General features: G+C 53.2%; 3 protein-coding genes and 1 long non-coding RNA gene across 4 annotated transcripts; 3 read left to right on the forward strand and 1 right to left on the reverse strand.

The window, feature by feature from the left end:
* Positions 1 to 2,586: 2,586 nt before the first annotated feature.
* Positions 2,587 to 5,163, forward strand: S100P (S100 calcium binding protein P). The gene is made up of 2 exons (XM_034672155.1): positions 2,587 to 2,896; positions 4,906 to 5,163. Exons 1-2 carry the CDS (start codon positions 2,759 to 2,761, stop codon positions 5,053 to 5,055), a joined length of 288 nt encoding a protein of 95 aa, XP_034528046.1. The 5' UTR covers positions 2,587 to 2,758; the 3' UTR covers positions 5,056 to 5,163.
* Positions 5,164 to 10,870: 5,707 nt separating this feature from the next.
* Positions 10,871 to 12,166, reverse strand: LOC100464270 (MORF4 family-associated protein 1). The gene is given in 4 exon segments (XM_034672153.1): positions 10,871 to 11,044; positions 11,181 to 11,212; positions 11,758 to 11,878; positions 11,880 to 12,166. Coding segments are annotated over 2 exon segments (360 nt in total). The 5' UTR covers positions 12,132 to 12,166; the 3' UTR covers positions 10,871 to 11,044; positions 11,181 to 11,212; positions 11,758 to 11,770.
* Positions 12,167 to 12,170: 4 nt separating this feature from the next.
* On the forward strand, positions 12,171 to 13,452 carry LOC117804469. The gene is made up of 2 exons (XR_004628941.1): positions 12,171 to 12,310; positions 13,121 to 13,452. It is a non-coding gene; the product is annotated as an uncharacterized LOC117804469 (long non-coding RNA).
* Positions 13,453 to 15,670: 2,218 nt separating this feature from the next.
* BLOC1S4 (biogenesis of lysosomal organelles complex 1 subunit 4) lies at positions 15,671 to 17,022 on the forward strand. Its single transcript, XM_034672152.1, has one exon. It carries the CDS (start codon positions 15,740 to 15,742, stop codon positions 16,394 to 16,396), a length of 657 nt encoding a protein of 218 aa, XP_034528043.1. The 5' UTR covers positions 15,671 to 15,739; the 3' UTR covers positions 16,397 to 17,022.
* Positions 17,023 to 17,666: the final 644 nt, after the last annotated feature.

The raw sequence follows: 17,666 nt of genomic DNA on the forward strand, positions 1-17,666 counted from the left end.
GCCTAAGTGACACCAGTTTGGGCCTGTGATTTTGATGTAGGAAATAGGGTGCGAAGCCGATGCCAATAAAGAATTCTTGAGACGTGTTCGGTGCAAAACGGTTTTATTAAATCAGGAGGACAGGACCCACAGGCAGAAAGAGCCGCACCACGTCGTGAGGAAGGGCCCATTCTATACTTTCAAGTTGGGAGGGGGTCGGGAGGGTGTTAAGTCTCTCAAGGAATTTTGGAAGCAAGGGTTCCAGGACCTTGAGGGGGCTAGCTGTTGTTGGGAAAAGGTCATTTATTTCCGTCTAATAAAGTCTGAGTCATGAGACCCTTCAGATATGTATCAGTGGGTCATACGCTTGGGGAATGATTACCAACATGTATGTTAGGAGATAGAGATAAAGGAAGTTTCCAAAAGAATTTTTCTATGTTGAGGCAGGCTCACAGGATCCTGGCGCTCTGGCCAGCATTGCCTTTTGCCCTAGCGAAGCATTAACATCGAGACAGCCGAGCTCCTAGAGGAATGTCACTCTGCCTGTTTCAAGGACTTGTCAGTGGGCTGTAGGTAGTTTTTCTTCGGAACAGCGGTTTCTGTTAAATGTTTAAGAGTTAAGAACTGGTCTGGAAAGTTAGTTGCCTACCCCCATATTACCTACCTTGAGGTCTTAGTGATCTTTAACCGGGCATTCTCTTCTAGCTGTGTTCACTGAACCAGTGATCATCTAACCACGTTTTTTTTTTTTTTTTAAGATTTTATTTATTTATTTGAGAGAGAGACTGAGCAAGGGGAGGGAGAGGGAGAAGCAGACTCCCTGCTGAGCAGGGAGGCCAACAGGACCCCGGGATCATGCCCTGAGCTGAAGGCAGATGCTTATTAACCCACTGAGCCACCCAGGGGCCCCCATTTTTTTTTTTTAAATCCCTACAAAGATCTCCACCAGGAGAGTCTTTGAGTGGCCTTGCTTTGACTTTTGCAACAAGTTTGAAAATAAAACTTTGGGAAAAACCTACACACTCATCACTAAATTTTCTTGGCCCGGGGTGGTGGGGGAGAGCAACTGTTCTTTTAGCAAGCCACCCCCCGCCGCCCCCCAGGGCTCCAGAGAGGCCCTCTCCTAGAGAACACACACCAGCCCCTCCTGGCCCCCAGCAGGGGCTCTTTCCCCTGCCAGGTCTTCTCCCAGGAGTTCTGGGGACTCCCCCCTTCATCAGTCTGCTCCGCGCCTGCTCTGAGATCCTGCCTCATCCTTGGGCCCATCTGTCTTCCGCCTGCCTAGCCCGGCTGTAGCAAGAGTCAGGAAGTCACCTCCCTACCCTTGAAGCCTGCCCAAGTTCCTCATCCCCCACTCTCAGACGGGTGAGTCATGGGCCTGCCGGAGGCCGGCTGGAATCCCCCAACCTTGTCGGCCTCTTCTCGGTAATCTCCCGCCCTCTGACCCCCACTGACTGCTCCTGGGCCATCCAGGCAAGCTCTGCTATACTGGGATCTGAGCCAGTGTCCCCCCTGTTGGGACAGTCATGAGCCCTGTTGTGACAGCCCTGAACACCCTTCCTTTTCACCAGGTGTCACAACGGAGCTTCTGACACCCTTGCCTTGTGCTGGTGAGGTCCCGGGCTGTGGGATGCCCTCCGGGAGGCTCCGCCCACCTGCTGGGGACTTGGAGTCCCATCCTAAGAGGGCCTTGCCCAGCACAGCGGGGTGGGCTGACCTTTCCCCCCGCTCCCGAATGATCCCCTGCTGGAGACCTGGGAAAGGCAGTGTGTCCAAAGGAGAAAGGACTATCGTAAGATCGCTGCTCCCAGACAGTGCCAGCTGGGGCTGTGCCCCCTGCGTGTAGCTAGCTTCATCTCCCCTCCACCCTGACCTCCAAGCTCTGTCCAGGGGTTCCCTCGGCAGCCAGGCCCTGCAGGCGTCCCCAGCAACAGCCAGCCCTCCCTCCCGTGCCACCCCTGGGAACCCAGGGAGGGGCAGCTCTGCTCAGAGAGTTCGGGCTCCACCACAGCCTGCTCCCAGCCCGGCCCCGTGGTTCTTAGACTGAGTTGTCAACACTGGCCATCAGGAAACTGAGACAGGATTCACGTTTCAGGTCTGGAAATCTTACAGCACCCCTGGGGCCACCCCGCAAGGCACAGAGAGAGCCGGCAGGGGGTTCTGGGGAGCCTGGGGGGGTGGGGCGAGGCGGCCCTGCATCTGGCCCCGGGCAGGCAGTCTCTCTGCCTCCCTGACCCCTCACTGCGGCGGGTTTGGGGAGAGGGACGGACGTGCAAGCCTGTCCGTCCTCCACAAGGTGTTCTGCAAAGCACCCTGGGAGCCAGACCGTGTCATTCCCACACTCCCTCGAGCAGCCTTCCTCACGCTGGCCCGGGGGTGCCTGGCCCACCTCACAGCCACACGGGCAGGGCCAGGACTGTCCAGCCCTCAACAAACGCGCGCCAGGCACCCACATATCCCACAGACCCCACCTGTCCCTTGACCGTTGTGTCAGTGCTGAATGACCCCTGGACACAGGAAGCACAGGGAAGTGGGGTGCACTGAGGCCTGGGCTGGGGGAAGGTTTCAGACAGGAAGTCTCGCCAGTGCATTTCTGGAGAACTGAGCAACGCACCTCCGGGAGGGGCAGGGTGTGCGGCCAGGCCAGCCCTGTCGGTCCCACCCTGTGTGTCAATAGGAGGCTGGGCCTTAAAAAGCGCCAAGAAGCCTGCGGGGGACATTCCCTCATTCCATCGGCCACACCTGCACCCAGGAGGAAGGAGGGTCGGCGTCCAGCACCATGACCGAACTGGAGACAGCCATGGGCATGATTATTAACGTCTTTGCCCGCTACGCGGGTGTGGAGGGCAGCAAGCAGAGCTTGACCAAAGGGGAGCTGAAGGTGCTCATGGAGAAGGAGCTGCCAGGCTTCCTGCAGGTGGGGGCGCAGGGCCTGGGGGGCATGCGGGGAGGGCTAGGGAGCACCCCGGGCCAGCTGGAGGAGAAAGGAGGGCGGGGGAGGCCGAAGGGGCTGCCTGGCTGAGCTGGCAGGGGGAGGCCACCCGCCCAGCAATGGATCTGCTGTCCTAGGGGCGGAGGTCTCTAGGAGCGGGGAGCAGGGGTGGCCAGCTCAGTCCTTGAAACACAGACTTGGAGTCTCTGCGGGGACCCAGTGGGAGAGCTGGGGTGGGGGTGCAAACCTGAACCTGAGCAGTGGGGATGGGGGAATCCAAGGTCATCTGTGAAGCTGGGTTTGCTGGTCCCTCACAGCTGCACCCCTCCGAGGCTGAGGCTGCTGGCCACAGACACCCCTGCTCTCCTGTCTGCTTGGCCATGGCCTCCCAGCATTCCCAGGCCTGGTGTTAGTGGGGCTGAGGGGTGCAGATGGGAGGAGATCCCACTTTGGCACTTCTCTGCCCGGAGCCCCTGGGCCTGGATCTGCCCAAGGGAGGCCTCCTCAGGGACCTCAAAACAGAGGGCACACCCTCCACTGCCTCCCCTCCTCCTGCTCTCCTCCCTGTCCTCCTCCCCCAGGACGCTCTTCTGTTCTTCACCCTCCAGCTGCCTCTTCTGCCCCCTCCCTCCTCCCTTTCACTTTCCCCTCTTCCCTCCCCTTCTTCTCTCCCTCCTCCCCTCCCTCTCCTCTTTCCCCTCCCATCCTCTCTCCTCCTTTCCCTCCTTCTTCCTCTCTCCCCCTTCCTCCCTTTCTACCCCCCTTCTCCCTTCCCCCCTCCTTTCCCCTCTCCCTCTCTCCTTCCCCTCCTCTTCCTTCCCCTTTCCTTACCGTCCTCTTCCTCTCTGCTCTTCAGCTCCAGCTCCCCTTCTTTCACACTCCTCCCCTCCCCCTCTTGCCTCCCTCTGGCCCCACCAAACCCCATCTACCTGCCCTCGAATGGGTCTACCCCGGGCTGATTCTTGAAAACGTTAGCCTAAAATTTTCAATCTTCCTTTCAAACACACTGAGCCCTTCAGTATGTAAAGGCAGTGAGGATACAGATTTTTAAATGAAGTTCATTTGTTTTTGTCTATTGTAAACGTGTTTGTGGTAGAAAATGTAAAACTACAGAATTGTGGAGACAAGAAATACCCCCCAACACACTCTCCCTCTTCCTTCAGCCTTTTCCCCATTCAAAAGCTCAAAGCTGATGTGCATGAAATTCTAAATATGCGATTTAATTTCTTTTTGAGCTTAATACCACCGCAAACAGTCTCAAACCGCAAGCTCACTGAACGCCCCTGCCCGGGGTGGGGAATTGGTCGTGGGTGCAGATGTTCTGATAACCAGCCAAATTTGAGTCTAAACGGGGGGCGGGGTGCAGCGGATTTTGAGCCCAAAGGTTGGGGGCTGCCGGAGGGGCAAAGGCAGGTGGTCCGGGAACACAATTTGAAAACCTGTGGCTGATCCCGAGATTTCCCCGAGGGCCGCCGTCCCCCAGCCCCTGGTGCAGTCGGAGCTGCAGTCCTGGGGGGGCTGCTGGCTGCGAACCGCACGAGCCCCAGTGCGGGTGGCTGCGGCGTACTGGGCCGCAGGGACACCTCTGCACCGGCACGGGGGCGACCCCCACAGACGGCCCGGGGCTCGGCACCCCCGCCCAACACCCCCCCCCGCCCTGCTCCGGGCCTGGCCGCGGCCCCGGATTTCCTCTCTCGGTGAGGACCCGAGGCCCGGCGGGTGCGCCGTGCGGGACCCAAACGCGAGCTCGTGAGGTGTCCCCGCCGAGCTGGCGGCGCGTCCTGGGGGCGGTCCCCCTTCTAAAGCACCCGAACAGTCCAAAGACGCCCCCTTCCAGACTCGCCCGTGAGACACACGCTGCCCCGAGCCGCACCTCGCCAGCCCGACTCGCCCTAATCCCGACTGCGGGTGTGCGCGGCTCACAACCTCCCGGATCCCCGTGACCGCCCCCGTCCCCCCACCAACGGCAGCTGACCCCGGGCCTCTATCTCTAGACTAAAAGGGACAGGGACGCCGTGGACAAACTGCTCAAGGACCTGGACGCCAACGGGGACGCCGAGGTGGAGTTCAGCGAGTTCATCGTGTTTGTGGCCGCGCTCACGGCCGCCTGCCACAACTACTTCGAGCGGACGGGGTCGCCCTGACGCCCTGCAGGCCCGGAGACGCGGGGGGGGGGAGCAGGGGGCGGCCCCTGGCTTCCAGAACCCTGGGCGCCGCCGCCCCTGCCAGCAGTAAAATGCTTGTGAAACGCTCCCGGTCTGGCCGCCTTGGATTATTTCCGGACCCCTCAGAGCCCCACCCCCAACACAACGAGCCCCCTGACTTGTCACTAAGGGGAAAGGACACGGGCCAGCGGGTAGGGCGGTAGGGCGGGCCCGGCCCTGCTTCTGCACCGAGGGAGCTCACCCTGCACGGGATACAAAACGGACCCACGGAGGCCCGCGGGTGGCAAGTCCCTCCGCCCAGACGGTCAGCCAGCCACTCGTCCAACCCCGGCCCCTCCATCTCTCCAAACATGTTTTCAAGTCACATCTCTTTAATGCAGATACTAGGTTTGGGTTTTTTTGGTTTTTGGGTGTTTGTTTTTTGCCACAAAGGCTGTAAAACACAGTAACACACTTATAGAAGAAATGAATGACAGGAGGCACGACGGGCACCTGGGTGGCTCAGTGGGTTCAGTCTGACCTCTGCTCACGTTTTGATCTAAGGGGGCCTCTGCTCTCACCAGAGTCGCTTGTCCCTCTTCCTCTGCCCCTTCCCCCACTCGTGCTCCCACACAAAAGCGCTCACTCGCTCGCAAAATATTTTTTTTGCTTTTTTTATTTTTTAAGATTTTATTTATTCGGGCACCTGGGTGGCTCAGTCGGTTAAGCGTCTTCTTCCGGCTCAGGTCGTGATCCCAGAGTCCTGGAATGGAGTCCCGTATCGGGCTCCCTGCTTAGTGAGAAGTCTGCTTCTCCCTCTGCCTCTCCCCGACTTGTGCTCTCTCGTACACACTCTCTCAAATCTTTTTAAAATAAATAAAATAAGTAAAATGAATCTTAAAAAAAGCAGCAGCCAAGATCAGAGAGCCAGGTGTGCTCATTACTACTGAGGTGTCACTGCTTCCGGCCACTTCCAACAGGCAGAACTTGAGAATGGAAGTGTGTACATAAATGTACATACGCACATCTACGGTTCTATATATTTGTATAATATATACATGGAACCGCAAGTTCACACGGAGACCTCCGATTTCAATCCAATACCACAGAGTTCGTTCTGGCATTCTCTTTTTTCATATTTTTCTCCAGCTGCTGGCACCCCCTCTCCTGCATGGAAAACTTTTCCCTGATCAGCCTCTGATCCCTGTGCCAGTCTGCCCCCTGAGCCACCCAGGCGTCCCTGCAAAACAAAATTTTTTTAAATGCTTGTCAGCCCGGATGTGAAGGAGCAGGACTGGCAGTAAAGTCACAGCAGGGGGCAGTTTGGAGAGCAGTGTGCTAGTGGCCTAGGGCAGTGGGAGGGGGTGGATGCATCCAAGGTACATTCTGGTCCTATAAATAATCAACGTGTGTCAGTGACAGTAGGGAGGGAGGAAGGGGTTGCTGAGGAGGGAGGAATCAAGAAGGACACTTCGGTTTGAGTTATCTGCACTGGTAAGCAGACACAAATTTTTTTAAAGATTTATTATTTTTGAGAGAAAGGGAGAGGGAATCTCAAGCAGAGCCCAGCATGGGGCTCAATCTCACGACCCTGAGATCATGACCTGAGCTGAAACCAAGAGTTGGGCGCTCAACCAACCAAGCCACCCATGCGCCCCACAATCAAATTTAATTTACATACTGAATTGATACTCATTCATTCAATGAGTATTAAGCACCAACCACGCTGGCAGCCAAGGATTGGTCTTTGTGCTGGGAATTTAGCAGTAAACAAACTTCCTGCCCTCAAGGGGTTGACCTTCCACACGGAGAGGTCAGACAGTACACAAATTCATAATCACATGGCAGGTAATGAGAAGAAAAAGGAGCATAGAGAGTAGCAAGGAGGGCAGTGCTGTTTTAAAGAGAGAGCATAAGAGGGCCTCTCTGGTTCGGCAGCCTGTAAGCAGACATTCGAACAGCGGCAGAGCGAGCTCTGTGGGTGTCAGGCACTCACCTGTTCTCAGAGAAACGAAAGTATTGGTTTGTATCGTATTGCAACAAACCAGGAAGGAAGACTCAGGCGTCACAAGCCAGCTGACACAAGTGGCGGCTGGAGAATTTCCCAAGCCTTCTGGAAGAGAACACAGAATTTCAGACTCCACAGCAAGGGGGGTTTGGGCACGACGGGCTCATCCATGACAAATGATTTCAGAGCTGCTGGCAGAAGGCAATTCAAATTTTCTAGCTGCCCTGGAAGTTGTTTCAATTCCACAGATACATAATCCAATTAGGGGAAAATTCATGAGTCCAAGTAGGAGATCCACACAAAGCCCCGCATGCCTCTCCGTTCCACCGCATCACAAACACGAGCGAAGACACCGGCTTGTCACCACGGCGCTCGCGTTAGAGCCAAGGGTCCAAGATGACTCAGGAGACTCTTAAGGCTTTGACCATGAAGGAGGCTTAGCATCAAGCCCTGGGATAATGAAGAGAAGAAACGCACCCTAATGGAGGAATATAATCTACCGTCAGTTAATCAAGGGGAAAACCGATGCATACACTGTATACATCCATATGGCGCATGCGCGCGCGCACACACACACACACGGGGGTATAACAAGTTTTTCACCCCAACACATCTGTTTTTATTTTATTTTTTTTTTTAAAGATTTTATTTATTTATTCGACAGAGATAGAGACAGCCAGCGAGAGAGGGAACACAAGCAGGGGGAGTGGGAGAGGAAGAAGCAGGCTCATAGCGGAGGAGCCTGATGTGGGGCTCGATCCCATAACGCCGGGATCACGCCCTGAGCCGAAGGCAGACGCTTAACCGCTGTGCCACCCAGGTGCCCCCCAACACATCTGTTTTTAAATCAGTGAAGCAACTTATAAGTTTCCTGAATCAAGGCCCACAATATCTCAAAGAGGGGGTGCTCCTTCAGCCAGCTCCTCGAATTGAGAGAACACGGAACAACCCTGCGATGTACATTGACAGGAATGAGAAATAAACTTTGTGGGCTGTGAGCCACAAAGACTTCGGGGTGAAGTGTTAGCACAGTTTAACTTAGGTTGACGGACACAGAGACACCAAGTCTTGACCCCAGGAAAGCCTAGTGGGTCTCTACTCCCCTGCTCCAGGCCAGGCTCTCAACTTCCGTCTGCACCAGCCCCCATATTCTTGCCTTCACCCAAGTCCCACCGATGCACAGACCGCAGGCAGTGTAAGCCTCCCACACTACAGACGTGACCACGGACACTGGGTCTCAAGGGCTCCCAGCACTACTTCTGTTCCCCCTGAAGAACTCAGAAGGGCAGAAGCATGGACAAGGGTTCCACAGACAGAAACAGCCTCTGTAAAGGACTATCTTTGTGCCCGGGTGCTTTATGACAAAAGTACACATTCATCCAAGACATGTATCTCGGCTTATTGTCATGAACATGGGTTTGCTCTGATCAAATCACACTTAGCGATTCCGGAAACTGCACCCTGCCTGTCTTGTGGCTTTGGGCATCCATCAGCCACAGGCTGATGCAGGTGAATTAACTCCCTGATGAAGCCCCTCTCGTCTGCTTGCCCCTCTCCCCTGGCTCCCACAGTGCCCCCCAAAGTCGCCCCAGGGCTGCGGGGAACGTGGTTCCCCGAGCTTCCGGTGCCCCGACTGGTTTCTACTCTGAGGCTGTAAGCCGCACTCAGGGGCAAGTCGTTCACTCTGAAGAGCTTTCCAGTCGCCTCCATGCAGTGCTGAGCCCCTCCTCGTGCTCCCACAAGATACTCAAGCACAGCGCAGTGCCATGACTGGTCCCAGCCCTTCTTNTTTTTTTTAAAGATTTTATTTATTTATTCGACAGAGATAGAGACAGCCAGCGAGAGAGGGAACACAAGCAGGGGGAGTGGGAGAGGAAGAAGCAGACTCATAGCGGAGGAGCCTGATGTGGGGCTCGATCCCATAACACCGGGATCACGCCCTGAGCCGAAGGCAGACGCTTAACCGCTGTGCCACCCAGGCGCCCCTGGTCCCAGCCCTTCTTGACCCAGGCCTTTCCTTCACCTTCCTGGTGCCCTGGACCGGACAGGAAGCTTGTTATACTCCCACCAACTGAGAGACTACACTCACTGCAGCCGCTGAGAAGCAGGGGCTGAGACCCAACGACGGCCTGCAGTTCGTCTCTGTTAAGAGCTGAGGGTTCTGTCATCCTATCCCCACAGCACCTGCCATAGCAATTCTCCCTCCCAGTTCTGGGCTCACAGAGAACCCCAGACTTCAAACAGCTGGGTCCCACCTGCTGATGGCAGTGCTGAAAGAAGAGAGTCCATTTCAAAAGAAATGTATTCACACACACAGGGCCTTTGGTCATCTGCACAACACCTTGATTTGAAAGGTTTTCTACAGATCTTTGGTTTTCAAGGCAAATGAACGCTTACTTATCACATGTCTGACTTTGACCTCAAATCCTGGTCAGGTCTACCCTGATAGACTAGAAGGGACTTCATGGGCCCTGATGACGCCTTTTCCTTTCTCCAGCATCCCCCCCGGCTCCTTGGAGGCTGTCTCTTTGATGTCATCTCTGAAACTCCTGTGCCATGTGCGGGCACTACGACAGTGAGGGGTACTCCATCATTCTCTATCCAAACTTCTTTGTCATTTGGGGCCAGCAAGGTTGTCTAAATAAACTCACCTGCCAGGTGACACCACAGACACCGGTGCTATGCCACAAGACACAGCTCTCCTCCTGTGTCGCACAAAACCGAAGTTGCAGAATACACACCCCACCATCTTCCATCTCCCACTGCCTTCTAGTTCTCCCCAGCGCTCCCCACAGCAGTCTCACCCCTACACCGGTCACCACAAGCAGTGCCTTCCATGCATCTCCACAGATAGAAGATTCTGGCCCCAAGACTACACATGTTCTGAAGGTCCAAAAAACAATCAGGTCACACGGGTAACAGCAAAACACAAGGCCACGCCCAGCATTTCAAACACAGCAAAGTGACAAGAATAAACGTGACCACTGAAACAACTCCTCACTAAGTCCCATTTCCCTTATGTGAGTATTTCTCATACAATAGTTATTTTTCAGGAACAAAATACAGTGGACAATCTAAACCTGTATCAGGGTCACCAGCTGAAGCCAGTATCCACCTTGTTAACTCAGATGGAAGGACGAACACTGGCGATATTATCCTCCCCAGGCACAGCTGGACGGGCCAGGAAACATGCAGACCCAGGCCCAAGAGCCGGGAATGCTTGCTGATCCTTCGAGCCCGCTAGTTTACGCACAGACAAGTAGCTCGTTTAGGTACGTACAGGAAGCTGATGGACACTATCCTAACCACAGAACACCAGGTGTACCTGATGAAATCTCTAACATAAGAAATAAAGACATTCTGGGGATGCCTGGCTTAGTCAGTTAAGCGTCTGCCTTCGGCTCAGATCTTGATCCCAGGGTTGTGGGATTGAGCCCTGCATCAGGCTCCTTGTACAGCGGGGCGCCTGCTTCACCCTCCGCCTGCAGCTTCCCCTGCTTCTGCTCGCGCTCTCTCTCTGTCCAATTAAATCTTAAAAAATAAAAGTAAAAAAGACATTTTCAGATTCCAAGTCTCTAGAGATCAAACAGACAGACCTCCATGGGGCCAGAATATCTAAGTAACGTCTGTGAACACGACTTCACCTCCAATCAACAGCACCCACCTGCTGAGGAGACACCCCTGCCCCAAATTTTGCCCTTAAAAACCCTCCCCTGTAAGCCATCAGGCAGTTTGGGACTTGGAGCCTTAGCTCCCCATTCTCCTGGGTGGAGTCACACCAAGAAACAGACTTTTTTTTTTTTTTTAAAGATTTTATTTATTTATTTGAGGAAGAGCGAGAGTCAGAGGGAGAGCGAGAAGCAGACTCCCCGCTGGCAGGGAGCCCGACGCTGGCTTAGCCTACCCTCCGTCACTGCAGAAGCTCCGTGTCAGTCTTTTACTGGCTTGCTGTGCATCCACCACTGACCCTACGGGAGACTGCTACATGCGGATAAGACACATACAAAAAGAGAATAAACAACAAACTATTTCAGCTTCCTCAAGGTGTCAACCCATCCTTACCAGGTGACCAGCGTCCATCAGCTGTGACCCTAAAGCACAAGTGGAAGAAATTTACCATCAAGACGCTGAGTCTCAGAATTCTGCATCCTGGTGTTAAAAAAAAAAATTAACCATTCACAAGAATGACACTTCTTTCAGACAGAGTCCTCTGACACATCTGCCTTCTAGAAGAACCCGGAAATTTCTAGTCAAGGCCGACAGCTTCACACTTCTGTTTCTTTCCCTATGTTCTCAACCCTCGCCTATTTTGCTCTACGGCCAAGTTTTCTCTGGTGCCCCCGCCGCCACCCTCCTTAGTGCCTCTTTGGTTCTATCTCCAGCAACTGTCCCTTTGGAGGTGACTTCTCAGTTTCACAAAGACACCCGAAGTTATTTTGATTTTTCTCTAATGCCAGCGGGGGCGGGAAGAGCCACAAAACTCAGTATCTCCTGGCAACTGTCCAACCCAGCACGGCCTCATCTTCCTCTCAGCTTCAACCTCAACTGTGCTCCCACTGCAATTTCTGACGCTGTGAGCTTGACGCTTCACCTTCACGCCTACAACAGGACGACCACCCAGGAAGCCACTAAATCCGGCTACGGCAACGGCCCGGCCCGGCCCCGCACCCGGCCCCGCCCGCCTCCCGCCTTACCGCCCGCGCTCCTTCAGGACGACTCGCTTCTCTCTATCCGCCGCACCAGCTCCACCAGCATCTCTGCCATCTTCGCGATCTCCTTGGCCTTCTCCTCGGCCTTCTCGCACCTCTTGGCCGCTTCTGCCCTCCACTCCATCGTTGGGGTTCTGCAGATGGTTCAGGGCGCTCTCCTCCGAGGCCTCCACCTGCGTTTTTATTTGGATGAGCATATTGTCCACCTCCCACAGCTTGCTCCTGTTCCGCATGTAGGCTCTCCCGTGCTCCCGGGTGACGGCCGCGATGTCCTCCCGCATCTCGTTGATGACTGGAAGCAGGAACTGCTCGAAATCCTCCTCGGGCTCCGCCAGCTCGACGATCTCCCAGGGCCGCATCTCCCCTGCCACTTCCTCATGCCCGCACCCCTGGGGACGGCTAAACCGTTATCTCGCGCGTCCGTGCGACAGCAGTGCTCCCGAACGATCCCTAAATATTCCTCCTTTTACGCCTTCCGCTTCAGAAGCGCTACGGGAAGCAACGCCTGATACCCACACCGCGGCCCGGCCAACATGAGGTACTTGCAGCCACCACCAGCGGGGGGCGTGTTTGCGGCTCTTTCACGACATGGCCCGACCTCCTTACGGCCAAGCCTGGGACCCGCTCGGTGGCGGGCGCGCGCGCGCAGAGGGGACTCTTCCGCGGGCGCGCGCACGCCCACCACCACCTGCTTCCCCCGCCCTGCCCCGCTCCCTTCTCTAATAAGCCTTTGGGAGCGCTGCGGTACCTTGCTTACCTCCTCCGTCAGGGCATCCCCGGCTTTTACTTTTACTTTTTATCTTTTTAAATGAAAGGACTTCTCCCTACCTAGTATTTGAATAAGACTGGCTGATGTTTACAGCGCTTACTATCCAGGCACGCACTGCTCTAAGGGCTGAGATTAATTCATTTAACCTCATAACAAACCTGTCGGATGAAAAAACTGGCTAAAAACCGTGCTTATGGTCAGAATTTGAACCTGAGCCATTCGGGTCTACGGTCGCTACTCTTAACTAGAGCACAGGCTGCCTTTTCTGGGACAGGGCACTTAAGTCAAAAACCAGGGATCCTAGCTGGCCTCCCCACCCCTTCCTCCCAGATTGTTGTCCTGGGGGATTTTTTTTTTTTCTCGCTGCCTTGGGTTCTTCTGGTCAGTACGTTTTTGGTCCCTATTTGAGGTAGGGGAGCTGAAGGAACTCCATTTTAGAAAGGCTCTGTCTCTACTGTTTCTCTGCTAGGCCACACTTACTCATGTTCTATACTTTGCCTCTGAATAAACCAACGAAGCTATGTTCCCACTTCAAAGGGTAAACAAGAAAGTTAATTGTTCTATGAATTTTTGTCCTAGGCCCCAAACACCTGATAACATCTAAGAAGAGTCGGATCCCAAACATGTTTCCAGGACATTAGCTTTGAACAAACCTTGGCTGACGCCGGCATCAATAACCCCTACCTTCGATGATTTATAGAATAAACACCTATTATTCACCTGCCACTCACCGTTGATCGAACCTTACTCTGGATTCCTGAAGGAACACGTACCCTAGATCCCTTTCCAATATAAGCCCCTAGCCCCAAGCGAGGAAGAGACTCACTCTCCTTTCCTTTCTGAGTCTCCCAGACACTCTGTCTGCTAAACTCTGTCACTCACGCTATTCAATAAACTCTGCTTTTACTTTCTCTGGCTTGCGTTTGATTTCTATCCTGTGTAAGGCTGGTCCTGCAGGACCCCCTCTGGGTCCTTAGACCCAATCTGCCTGCATCATCTTCACCAGACTGTGAGCAACCCAAGATAAGGGGCCACTTCTGATTCTGCTCTGTCCTTAGCCCCTCCTGGCAGCCTGGACACAACTAGGGCCTTAGGGAGTGCTTTAGAGAGAAGGCCTCCTTTCCTAAAATATAAGCACCTCTGCCTAATGGAGGCTCCTTAAGGATGGGTTCTGGTCTCGGTCCCTAGCACCTATAGGACCTGCAAAACAGCAGGGGCCCAGTATAATGCTGCTTTAATATTCATTTAACAAAAAATGTTTGAGCACTGAGAGTATGCCATTGTGGAATGGATGGAGTCTCTTTCCAGCCTTGTTCAGCCAGTGCCCCACTAGGCAGACGTTGGGGGGATCCTGCTTGCAACAGTGCCACAGATTGGAGCTTCAGTACTCCAGTCTCATAAATGAAGACCGGTGATCCCAGCCTCAATATCTGTCAACAGGAAGATAAGTAAGTGAGATGATGTGCAGGAAAGTGTTTTGCAAATACCGAAGCACCAGCAGATATAAGTGGTGATGGTATTATAATTATCATGACCGTGAAGGGAGGTTATTTGATGCCAAAGGTTTTGGAGTCAGACACACCCTGGATTAGGTCCTTCTAGTCCCTCCAATTACTTGCTCTGTAGCCTTGAACAAGTTGGTTAACTGGAATACAAATCTCCGAGTGTCAGTTTCCACCTGTTGCTCTAAGTGGGCATTGGACATACATGATCCTCAATGATCATCTCACGATCCTTATAGTTCATAATAATTATATGATACGGTTTGCCCAAGATTTTATATCTTGTGCCCTGAGTGTCCCCTTTCATTCTTCAAACGTTCCTGGTTTGATGAATTGGAATTTATTATAATTATTAAGTGTTCATCAGAAGACACCATTAAGAGTAAAAATGCAAGCCACAGAGCTGGAGAAGACATGACAAAGGACTCATATTCAAACTGCATTGAGAACTTCTATAGATCAATAAATAAAAATAACTCAATTTAAAAATGGGCTAGACTTTGGGCTCCTCCTGGGTGGCTCAGCGGTGAAGTATCTGCCTTCGCTCAGGTCATGATCCCGGGGACCTGGGATCGAGTCCCACATCAGCCTCCCTGCTCAGCGGGGAGCCTGCTTCTCCCTCTCCGGCTCCTCCTGCTCGTGTTCTTTCTCTGTCTGTGAAATTAATAAATAAAATCTTTTTTTTTAACTGGGCAAGACTTGAGCCGGCACTTCACAAAAGGAAATATCCACATGGCCAGTAAGTACATAAAAAGTTGCTGACGCCCACCATTCAACAGNAGCTCCTCCTGCTCGTGTTCTTTCTCTGTCTGTGAAATTAATAAATAAAATCTTTTTTTTTTAACTGGGCAAGACTTGAGCCAGCACTTCACAAAAGGAAATATCCACATGGCCAGTAAGTACATAAAAAGTTGCTGACGCCCACCATTCAACAGGGAAATGCCAGTTAAAACCATACTGAGATAGGGGCGCCTGGGTGGCACAGCAGTTAAGCGTCTGCCTTCGGCTCCGGGCGTGATCCAGGCGTTATGGGATCGAGCCCCACATCAGGCTCTTCCGCTAATGAGCCTGCTTCTTCCTCTCCATTCCCCCTGCTTGTGTTCCCTCTCTCGCTGGCTGTCTCTCTGTCAAATAAAATAAATGAAATCTTTAAAAAAAAAAAAAAAACCATACCGAGATAGCACTCACTCTACGATCCACTAGAATGGCTAAAAATGAAAATATTGACAATACCAAGTGTTGGGGAAAATGTGGAAAAAAGCCGAGAATGTTCAAAGTCATCAAGAATAGTAAGGTTTCAGCGACCTTCCTTCTGTTTATTTCTCTTCTCTTTCATTTCAATATAAGCGGCAAGAAGAAACAGAGACAGTGGGAAGCTCCTCCTGGATCTTTGACATGTTCTATATTTTGACCTGGGTGAAGGTTACGTGAGTGTGTGAACATGCAAACGGTACACTGAGCATGCACGCATCCTGCCGTAGTTCTGCCACACCTTCAGAGTTTAAGAAGGGTTCTGAGTGTGAGCACGTGCGCGCGCACGAACGTCCAGGGCTGGAGCGGGCATTGGCGCGCGCGTGCGTACGTGAGCGCGCGGGAGCCGGAAGCTGGGGCGTGCACGCGCGTGCGTGCGTACGCAGGGGCCGGAAGCAGAGCTGGGTGGCCGGAAGCGAGGCGGGCAGCCCGGCAGTAGCGGGTCATGGAGGGTCGTCCCCCGGGTCGTGGGCCGCCGCCCGAGGGGTTGGCGGAGGAGGAGGCCGAGCTCCAGGGAGCTGCCTGGAGTGGGGACAGCGGCAACGTGTCCCAGAGCCACAGCAGCGCCTCGGGGCCGTGGGAGGACGAGGGCTCAGAGCTGGGCGCGCCGGGCCGCGATCTGCCGCTGCTGCGCCGCGCCGCCGCCGGCTACGCCGCCTGCCTGCTGCCGGGAGCCGGGGCGCGGCCTGAGGTCGAGGCCCTGGACACCAGCCTGGAGGACCTGCTCACCAGAGTGGACGAGTTCGTGGGCATGCTGGACATGCTGCGCGGGGACTCCTCCCACGTCGTCAGCGAGGGCGTGCCTCGCATTTACGCGAAGGCCACCGAGATGCGGCAGGTCTACAGCAAGATCGACCGGCTGGAGGCCTTCGTGGGCATGATCGGCGCCAGCGTGGCCAGGATGGAGGAGCAGGTGGCCAGGGCGGAGGCCGAGCTGGGCGCGTTCCCCAGCGCCTTCAGGAAACTGCTGCACACAATCACCGTGCCCTCCTTCTTCAACAAGGCGCCCTCCAGCAGGCCCCAGCAGAGCGGCTACGAACCGCCCGTCCTGTTTCGGACCGAAGACCACTTTCCCTGTTGCAGCGAGAGACCTCAGAGCTGAGTCGGCCGGCCGGCACTGCAAGGGGACGCTGTCTGAGATGACCTCGGGGGCTGAGCCAACTGGAAAGTCCACGATGTTGGAGTATGGCATGTTTATTTTTTGCACACTCTTGTTTCTCACTGTTTGCATGACTTCACGTTAGGATGTTTGGTTTTCTGTGTCTTCCAATGCTGAACTGAGGGCTGCTTGGTCTTGGCGTCGGGGAAGCTGAATGAATGAGTTTATCTGTGCCTGTGGCTGAACTGTTATTCTTACGGGTTTTACAGCTCAACCATCAGTATTACCTTTCAAAGTTTCTATATTTTATACTCTTAAGAACTTCTGAGCTGTTCAAGTCTGGTTGTTATTCGATCCTAATAGCGATTCCATGTTCTGTAGCTTCCTTTTAGGGTAGATGGTAAGTTATTTCATATTATATTAAACTTCGCACATCATGGGTTGTAAACCGAAGGAAATCATACAATTTCTGAGAAGCTGTATTGATTTATTGCAGCTAATTCTGAAGTGGTATTTGAACGTATGCCCTCAGAATCTTGATTTGTCCACAGCAAACATGTCTGTGTGTGGTTGCTAACATTTGGTTTATAATTTAAATATTAATAAAAATTTTAAAATGTATTGGAAAAGCTTTTTTTCTGGAAAGGACTTTACATCTTTCCTTTTTTGTTTGTTTGAAAATAGATATATTGCACATGATTGTTGGGATAAAGAAAAGTGGCTTGGGAGTACCTCCTTTAGAATGTGAAAAATGTGAAAAGACTTAGCAACTATGTCGTGGAATTTTGTTTCTTTCCTCTCAAAATGAATAGTTAAATCACACACGTGAATGACCAGACAGCATGGAATCCTAAAGATGTCTTGCAGATACAACAGGCTTTGATCTTGATTTGAATCTTAATCTGTTTTATTAATTGGTCCTCCTAGATTGTAGTCCTCAAATAAGCACTTTTGCGTCTTTTATCGTAGATCTGAGAGGCTGACAGAGTAGGCATATTCTCCCTTAGCTGTGTACCATGATAAACCTGATCACGTAGGGACGTCTGGGGGGCTCAGGCCGTTAAGCGTCTGCCTTTGGCTCAGGTCACGATCCCAATGTCTTGGGATCGAGCCCCGCATCTGGCTCCTTGCTCAGCCGGGAGTCTGCTTCTCCCTCTCCCTCTGCCACTGCCTCTGCTTGTGCGCTCACGCTCGCTCTCTGCGTCAAATAAAAGAATAAGTAAAATCTTAAAAAAAAAAAAAAAGAAAGAAAGAAAAGAAAACAGGCCTGGCA

The sequence above is a fragment of the Ailuropoda melanoleuca genome, chromosome 11 (genome assembly GCF_002007445.2).
Source record: "Ailuropoda melanoleuca isolate Jingjing chromosome 11, ASM200744v2, whole genome shotgun sequence".
In the NCBI taxonomy this organism is placed as follows: Eukaryota; Metazoa; Chordata; class Mammalia; order Carnivora; family Ursidae; genus Ailuropoda; species Ailuropoda melanoleuca.